At 49.9% G+C, this 9,370-nt stretch overlaps 1 protein-coding gene across 1 annotated transcript; it reads right to left on the bottom strand.

The window, feature by feature from the left end:
• Nucleotides 1-504: 504 nt before the first annotated feature.
• On the bottom strand, nucleotides 505-9,038 carry ZBTB9 (zinc finger and BTB domain containing 9). The gene is made up of 2 exons (XM_044305697.1): nucleotides 8,907-9,038; nucleotides 505-3,539 (listed from the first exon to the last, which is right to left on the bottom strand). Exon 2 carries the CDS (start codon nucleotides 3,528-3,530, stop codon nucleotides 2,232-2,234), a length of 1,299 nt encoding a protein of 432 aa, XP_044161632.1. The 5' UTR covers nucleotides 3,531-3,539; nucleotides 8,907-9,038; the 3' UTR covers nucleotides 505-2,231.
• Nucleotides 9,039-9,370: the final 332 nt, after the last annotated feature.

Raw genomic sequence — 9,370 nt, 5'->3', positions numbered from 1 at the left:
TAGACTACCATTATAAAAATTGTTGCGCGCCATTGACACATGTAGCAGTGTAGTTGTGCCACATGTCGTCGTGTAGACCTAGCCTTAAAGGGGTTCTGCAGTTTGTTTAAACTGATGATCTATCCTCTGGATAGATCATCAGCATCTGATCGGCGGAGGTCCGACACCCGGGACCCCCGCCGATCAGCTGTTTGAGAAGGCAGCGGCGCTCCAGCAGCGCCGCGGCCTTCTCACTGTTTACCGCTGGCCCAGTGACGTCACAACTAGTATCAACAGGCCTGGGTGAGGCTAAGCTCCATTTAAGTGAACCGAGTCTAGCCCCGCCCAGGCCAGTGATACTAGTCGTGACGTCACTGGGCCTGCGGTAAACAGTGAGAAGGCCGCGGCGCTGCTGGTCCCGGGTGTCGGACCCCCGCCGATCAGATGCTGATAATCTATCCAGAGGATAGATCATCAGTTTAAACAAACTGCAGAACCCCTTTAAGGCTAGGTCTAGAGCGCCGCTGCCTTCTCAAACAGCTGATCGGCGGAGGTCCTGGGTGTCGGACCCCCGCCGATCAGATGCTGATGATCTATCCAGAAGATAGATCATCAGTTTAAACTAAGTGCAGAACCCCTTTAATCACGAGGTTTCCCCAATTATCTCTACAATGTAGATGAACAACTACAAAATGACTACTGTTGATGAAGACCGGAGAAGACCCCACAGGATAAGGCCGAACTCACGCGTCCGATTTCTCTCATACATTTTAAAATGGATCCTAACACTGGACTTTCGTAAGGAAAATGAATCTCTCCTATTATGATGATGAAATCTTCTTTCCTCCAGAGACAGCAGATACCCCTAAACGTCCCCTCGCGTTGACCTCAGGTATAATGTCAGCCGTTCCATCCACAGTCTGTTATCTTGTACTGGAAAGGTATCTCATGTATCTAAAGTGATGAGACACAGCGCATGTATCAAACAGAACTTCTGTACTGGGTTGACACCCTGTACCCCTGATGGTAATAATAACCAGTACCATCACCACGTTAGCTACTACAACCAATGTAGAAATGAATAGGACATCATAGTTGGCCCTCACGTGCGAGTAATTGGACACACGGGGCCAAACATCTATCCACATCAGGTACTTGGTGCCCAGAAGTAGGGCCCCATTAAAACCTCTTTAAACCCAAATATAATATTAAGGGAGAATGAATTATGAAATGACTGATAGGTTGCAAGTGATACTGCCCGGTCTCTCCTGCCTAGACTGACACCAGGGCTGATGCCCGCTACCATGTCCCATTAAGTGGATAGAGGATCCAGGCACATTTCCACCGTATTGATGGGACCTTCCTTGAAGTTGCTCTCTGGCTAATGGCCCTGTCATATGGGCCGATAAAGAGCGTCACGATATGGAAGTTGTGCTCCATCCTTGGGTATAAAGGCAGAGACCTTTCAGGATAATTTTTTTTAGAAAGAACACTTAATGTATTTGCCGTACGACCGCACCTCTGGTGTCACTGTTGATGGTGACTGGACTTTGCTTCCGAGCCGTTTCTGGATGTAAATGTCCGTAGTCCCCCTCAATACTACCTCAGGCTCCTAAGCCCCCCAACCCCTAAGATTACAGGTGATGCCACCTCTCCATCGAGATGACACAGTATGGGCTTATACCTGTATATTATTGCAGTGGAACACATTTTCTACTCCTGTATATGAAGACACGTAATGACATACATGAGGGTTACAGGTGTATATTTACACAAAGACCTAAAGTCGAACTTGCCGCCTAAATGCTGATGCAGGATGTACATGGGTTCCGTAAAATGTTTGGGGCATCATTTGCGGGAACTCATCATTTTTTGTCTATGACAGTGTCAGAAGACTGACTAATCCGGTAACGCACACAGCCTCCGATTATGGGTCGTCTGTGGGTCCACAAGTTTCAGGACACCAATACAAAAAAACAGATCTGCACCTCAGAGGTCCCATGTAAAACAGTATAAAGACTTTTTGTTTATATAAAAAAAAAAGAAAAAAAAGTGATGTGACGCTGATATATCATAATATACCACAATAAAACCAACATTCGTATAGACCTCCAGCAAGCACAGTCCAGAAGAGGGCAGCACTCAATACATGGCAGCTCTAATTGCAGTCTCCAGGCTACAATAGTACAGATCTAGGACTACTCTCCTGGTTATGGGGACGTATTCATTCTGGGGACATCCAGAAAACTTAGCTAATAATCTGTAGAACAGATGGCCTCTGTTTTTTCCCCTTCGGTCATAGGGTTTGAGAATTTGTAAGTCCAGCAGGCCCCTGCCCACCTCTGTCCTTTGCAAACTTCCTTATGCTTTTGATAGCAACTTTCCACCCTGAATTTACGGCCACAGTCTTCACAAGAGAACAAGCTGCCGCCGTGCGTTTTCATATGTTCTGTTAGATGATGCTTCAGTTTGAACTTCTTGTGGCAGACAGAGCAGCCGAACGGGCGGAGGCTGAAGGTCAGCATGATATGGCGGTCACGTTTAGGCTTTACTGCAAATCGCTTCCCACACAAGCAGCCAAACTTTTTCCCATCTGGAGTAGCTATAAGCTTAACAGGAGCATGAACCGATTGAGCCTGAAGAGCTTGGGTTACAATCTCATTTCCATGAAGGTCCACAGGTTTGGAAATAGTGAAGGAAGTTGGTTCTGAGCTACTGTAGAGTTTCCGAGGGATGCAGAGAGACACATCGGAAGACGATGGCGATGATACTGGAGGGACGACATAGCTCAGCTCTGACGGATACTCAGCCTGCACCTCAGTGATCTCAAAGGCCTTCATATAACCTCCGTCCTCGTCAGTGCGCTCTTGCTTGATGTAGATGACTTTGGGGGTGTCAGGTGACGAAGAGGAAGACGGGAGAGCATAAGAGCAATTGGTGACTACAGAGTCGTCCAGGACATTTGCACCACTTTTTAAATCATCCTCCTCTTCTTCCTCTTCCTCCTCTTCCTCTGAAACTCGAACTTTGATCACCTCTTCTTCATCTGAACAAGCCAACGTGACCGTTGGAACTGCTGGTGGTGGTGGCGGGTCATCTCGTGGTAACTGGTAGCTGCTGCTCGGTGACTGGCTTTCACTGGCACGACTCGACCAGGTCTGTGGGACACATGCTTGCCGCTCTTTAAGAATCTCAGAACATCGGTCTACCACTTGCCACATCTGTAGACCACTGGCTACTAGGAGATGCGAGGGTAATGCTTCCAATTCGAGGCAAAGTCTCCCAGAGTAAATAAGTTGCAAAAGGTTCTCAAAAGTATCGGGCTGAATGACACTGGGCAACACCAGACAGTTGGTGTCATTCAAAAGCAGCTTGTCGTGGAAGTAAGGAGAGGAGGCGGCCAAGATGGTTTTGTGAGCTTGGAAGACACGATCTTGGACCTGGACAGAGAGATCGCAGAACTTTCCGTCCAATCGCTGCTTGTTCAGTGTATCCAGGAGCACAGAGCTGTAGTGTGGGAAGTTCAGCTGGACGCTCTCAGTTCCAGACATGGTGATGGTCTACAAGACATGAGAACAAACAATGAAAGGCAATAATAACATTTACAACGCACGGCTAAACCTAGAATTCCTGCAGCACATTTGATTGACTTTAGGGGTTATACAACGCCTAAAATGCCCCCCCCCCCCCCCCCCATATGCCCAATGCACTGCTCTGGACTACAGCTGTAGCTCAATAGTTAAAAATCAGTTAGTAGCACATCAAAAAGACTAGGTGGTCTGCAGCCTGAGGGTAGGGCCACACGGAGCACGCTGCAGCGGCATCACATAATGATAGAATATACTGGGGGTTACTGCGCGGCCATTAACAACGAAGACCAAATAAACAATTCAGTTCTAATCAGTTGATAAGATTCCGCTGCGGCTTGCATTGCTATGTGGTAGACGGTGGCCATGTCCCATCTGTGCTGTGCGGCCGTGGCCTTATGGCTCATTAAACTTCTCAATAGTAACTGACCCCTAACTGCTGGAGTAAATGAGGGTGGGAAAGCCTCTGGTGAAGTGGAGCCCAAGACTAAGGCTTCAGGCCGCCTTTACACGAAATGGAAAAACTGGATTTTTAGTTTTTTTGGAACGGCCATTTTCAAAAGCATTGCAGTCTACGGGGTATTCACAGCCTTTTCCTTAACGGCACATTAATACAGTCCGGCCAACAATAGAGCAATCCTATTTTTGCCCATTTTCATGGCCAGACGGGACGCAAGAGAAATCAACGGGCCTGTTTGTTCCCTGAGGTGAGGAATTTTTCTTTAAAGGGGTTGTCTCATCTCAGACAATGGGGGCATACCGCTAGGATAGGGTGGGACCTGCACCTACATCGAGAACGGAGGCCCAAAAGTGATGAAGGGCGCATGCCCCGCCGCACTCCATTCATTTTCTATGGGGCAGACGAAAATAGCCAAGTGCTGGCTCGGCTATTTCCGTCGGCCCCCAAAGAAGCAGGATGGGAGCAGGGGCCGGTCAGGCGCGGTGCGCTCCGTATCACTTCCATGGGGAGAGCGCTTGGTGGTGGCCGGACTGGAGTCCTCCAGCCACCACTTTGTGGGTCCCAGCGGTTGGACTCGCACCTATAAGACAATGGGGGGGGGGGCATATCCTGAGAGGAGACAACCCCTTTAAATACCAGTGCGTGCAGGAGTGGAGGTAAAAAGATATATGGACGGCTGAGGATGCACATGCTCAATAGGGGGCTTATCTCCCCTAAGAATCAAAAGATTGGACATGTCCAATATTGTCTCCTCCAACATCTGCCAGCGGAGTGTCAGGACCCCATACACCTTAGATGGTCTGTCTGTCCCACCAAAATTGCTGGGTTTGGACGGTATTCATCTCATATGCATGACCGGCTAAATGGAAGCTTGAGGCACCAGTGCGAGCAGAAACCTGTAATAGGGGGCAGAGTGTCCACTGGCGCTTCAATTACTGAAGGATTTTGCGGAATCTGGAACGCCCCTGCCCCGCCACTGTAGTGTGCGGTCCTACATCAGGTGCTTGTGGCGGATGCCAGACTTTTAAACACAGTTCTTCTATTAAAGGCTACGTAATTTTTAGTATTTTTGCATTGTACTAATTTTGAGCTAAAAATAACTTTTTCAATTGATCTTTATTACAAATATGGAGCCCTTTTCTCTGTACAGGGCTGAGGTGCTCTAGTAGGAGCCTCTGAATTTTCTCTCTCTTCTGTCAGCCAGCTCACCTGACGGCTCCTTATTAGATGACTGGCACACTATGAATCCGATTCGTTGGTCACAGTGATTTTCCTCTGGTAGCAGGATCGCCCCTCTACCGCCGGTAAATTGCATTTTTCCGTATACAATCAAAATAATATGGCTGCAGGTCTCACAAGAAAATCTTAAAAATCGCGTATGAGCATTTACTGTGAAAAGCAGCAGATGCGCGAATATACTTGATAACGAATCGGAGATTGTGTCACACGGCACAATCAATTACAAATTGTTAATAGGTATATTTGCGCATGTGCCACTACTCGCAGGAAATGCACACGTGCGAGATTAAAGGTGTTTTGGGAGAATTGCATACTGATGACCTATCTTTAGGACATGTCATCAGTATCTAGTCAGTGGGGGAAGGGGGGGGGGGGAGACCCCGTTGATCAGCTGTTTGAGAAGGCAGCGGTCACGTGGCCTAGGAGCAGCTCAGCCCCATAGAAGTTAATAGGGTTCAGAGCAATACCAAGCACAGCCACTACACAATGGACGGCGCTGTGCTGGATGAGCCGAGAGAAGACCGCGGCCCTCATAGGAGAAGCAGCTGATCATCAGATACTTATGACCTATCAATCAGTGTAAAACCCCTTTAAGATTTTCCTGCGAGACCCTCGGCCATATTATTTTGATCGCATAGGAAAAAATACAATTTACCGGTGGTAGAGGGACAGTCAATTACTGTGATGAGCGAATCGGAAGTTGTACGAACCTACACCTATAGTATTACTGTATATACACATTACACCGGATCCCCGCACAGGGTATATATCCCAGGCACGCTGAGTAATAATAATATCTGCGCTCCGGTTGTAGAATTTACTTTAATCAGATTTCAGAAAAGACAAATCCATCATTTTTCTACATCATCTCCCGGCTTTTCAGTCCATTTGTCCACAAGCTTTCGTCTTCCCTCATTAAACAATGTTCCCGGCTGAGCTGTGAGCCCCGAATGCACCGCTGTCTTCTCCTCTTCATCAGACATGAACCTTCGTCCTTGTCGAGCCACATAATCCACCGCCACTCGCCCGTCCAGCAGTTCACATTCAGTGATGTCATCAGTGGTGGCTCCTTCTTCGCGGCCTTCTCTCTCCGTTCGTACACTCTTCTCCGAGACACTCAACCCATACCGAGCACAAAGTCTCGGATAAATGTCAGCACCAGGCGCGCTCAGACCACAAGAAACCAATCACCGCGCGCTGCTCTGCTTTCATCCGCATCACAAGTGCAGGGCGGCCATTGTTTCTCGTACCGCGATCACAACTGAAGTGACGTAACGCGTTCAAACCTGCACAGCAGCGACCGGGAGAGGACGTCGAAAAATGAAGGAATTGTCTTTTCTGAAAGCTGATTAAAATAAATTCTACAGTCAGAGTGCAGGTAGTTATAGACTCTCCCTCGTATACAGCAGTATCAAATACAGGGTACAGGGCCGGGCAATACTACTATATACAGTGTGCCCGGCCCGGTGCCCTGCATCTAATACTACTATATACAGTGTGCCTGGCCCTGTACCCTGCATCTAATACTACTATATACAGTGTGCCTGGCCCTGTACCCTGCATCTAATACTACTATATACAGTGTGCCCGGCCCTGTACCCTGCATCTAATACTACTATATACAGTGTGCCTGGCCCTGCATCTAATACTACTATATACAGTGTGCCCGGCCCTGTACCCTGCATCTAATACTACTATATACAGTGTGCCCGGCCCTGCATCTAATACTACTATATACAGTGTGCCCGGCCCTGTACCCTGCATCTAATACTACTATATACAGTGTGCCTGGCCCGGTGCCCTGCATCTAATACTACTATATACAGTGTGCCCGGCCCGGCGCCCTGCATCTAATACTACTATATACAGTGTGCCCGGCCCTGTACCCTGCATCTAATACTACTATATACAGTGTGCCCGGCCCTGTACCCTGCATCTAATACTACTATATACAGTGTGCCCGGCCCTGTACCCTGCATCTAATACTACTATATACAGTGTGCCCGGCCCTGTACCCTGCATCTAATACTACTATATACAGTGTGCCTGGCCCTGTACCCTGCATCTAATACTACTATATACAGTGTGCCCGGCCCTGTACCCTGCATCTAATACTACTATATACAGTGTGCCCGGCCCTGTACCCTGCATCTAATACTACTATATACAGTGTGCCTGGCCCTGTACCCTGCATCTAATACTACTATATACAGTGTGCCCGGCCCTGTACCCTGCATCTAATACTACTATATACAGTGTGCCTGGCCCTGTACCCTGCATCTAATACTACTATATACAGTGTGCCTGGCCCGGTGCCCTGCATCTAATACTACTATATACAGTGTGCCCGGCCCGGCGCCCTGCATCTAATACTACTATATACAGTGTGCCCGGCCCGGCGCCCTGCATCTAATACTACTATATACAGTGTGCCCGGCCCGGTGCCCTGCATCTAATACTACTATATACAGTGTGCCCGGCCCGGCGCCCTGCATCTAATACTACTATATATAGTGTGCCTGGCCCTGTACCCTCTATCTAATACTACTATATACAGATATTAGATGTAGGGTACAGGGCCAGTCACACTCTATATAGTAGTATTAGGTACAGGGAGGGGCACACAGTAGTAGATACAGTGTACAGTGACAGGCACACAGCAGTAGATACAGGGCCGGGCACACAGCAGTAGATACAGGGTACAGGGCCGGGCACACAGCAGTAGATACAGGGCACAGGGCCGGGCACACAGCAGTAGATACAGGGCCGGGCACACAGCAGTAGATACAGGGTACAGGGACGGGCACACAGCAGTAGATACAGGGCACAGGGCCGGGCACACAGCAGTAGATACAGGGCACAGGGCCTGGCACACAGCAGTAGATACAGGGCACAGGGCCTGGCACACAGCAGTAGATACAGGGCACAGGGCCGGGCACACAGCAGTAGATACAGGGCACAGGGCCGGGCACACAGCAGTAGATACAGGGCACAGGGCCGGGCACACAGCAGTAGATACAGGGCACAGGGCCGGGCACACAGCAGTAGATACAGGGCACAGGGCCGGGCACACAGCAGCAGATACAGGGCACAGGGCCGGGCACACAGTAGTAGATACAGGGCACAGGGCCGGGCACACAGCAGCAGATACAGGGCACAGGGCCGGGCACACAGTAGTAGATACAGGGTACAGGGCCGGGCACACAGTAGTAGATACAGGGTACAGGGCCGGGCACACAGCAGTAAATACAGGGTACAGTGCCGGGCACACAGCAGTAGATACAGGGCCGGGCACACAGCAGTAGATACAGGGTACAGGGCCGGGCACACAGCAGTAGATACAGGGTACAGGGCCGGGCACACAGCAGTAGATACAGGGCACAGGGCCGGGCACACAGTAGTAGATACAGAGCACAGGGCCGGGCACACAGCAGTAGATACAGGGTACAGGGCCGGGCACACAGCAGTAGATACAGGGTACAGGGCCGGGCACACAGCAGTAGATACAGGGCACAGGGCCGGGAACACAGTATTAGATACAGGGTACAGGGCCGGGCACACAGTATTACATACAGGTTACAGGGAACACGGTAATAACAGATGCAGAGTACCGGGCCCGGCCGCCCCCTCCTCTCGGTTACCTGTCTCTCCCCCGTAGATCCGCACTGATCAGCTCTACACTGCGGCCGCCCCGGGACACGGTCACAAGGACAAACATGAGCTAACCCTGTGACACTGAACAAAGAGGCCCGCCTCCCATTCCCTTAATCATCCCCAGCGCTCACCAAGGGAAACCAATAGAAAGGACAAAGATGACCTAATCCTGGGTTAGCATCAGGTCACATGACCCATGCTGCTTCCTGTCACATGACTCCCGTGCCGCCTGACGTATAAAATCACCCGAAAGCACTCTCCTTTAATTATTTGTGACCGGCCCAAGGAAAGAGCAGAGGGGAGTCCTGAGTGGGGGAGCAGGCAGAGTGCGGGTCCGGTCACCGGGTGGCCCGCCTCATTCTGCCAGGACTGCCGAGTGGTTTTCTCGTTTTGTGATTGGCTGGGGACCAGCACGTGATTATCCGTTGGCGCCAGTCTGCCCTGACCCGGA

This window comes from Bufo gargarizans, chromosome 9, assembly GCF_014858855.1.
Source record: "Bufo gargarizans isolate SCDJY-AF-19 chromosome 9, ASM1485885v1, whole genome shotgun sequence".
In the NCBI taxonomy this organism is placed as follows: domain Eukaryota; kingdom Metazoa; phylum Chordata; class Amphibia; order Anura; family Bufonidae; genus Bufo; species Bufo gargarizans.
Note: the sequence above shows the minus strand (reverse complement) of the source record. Positions and strands in the feature narration are given on the sequence as shown.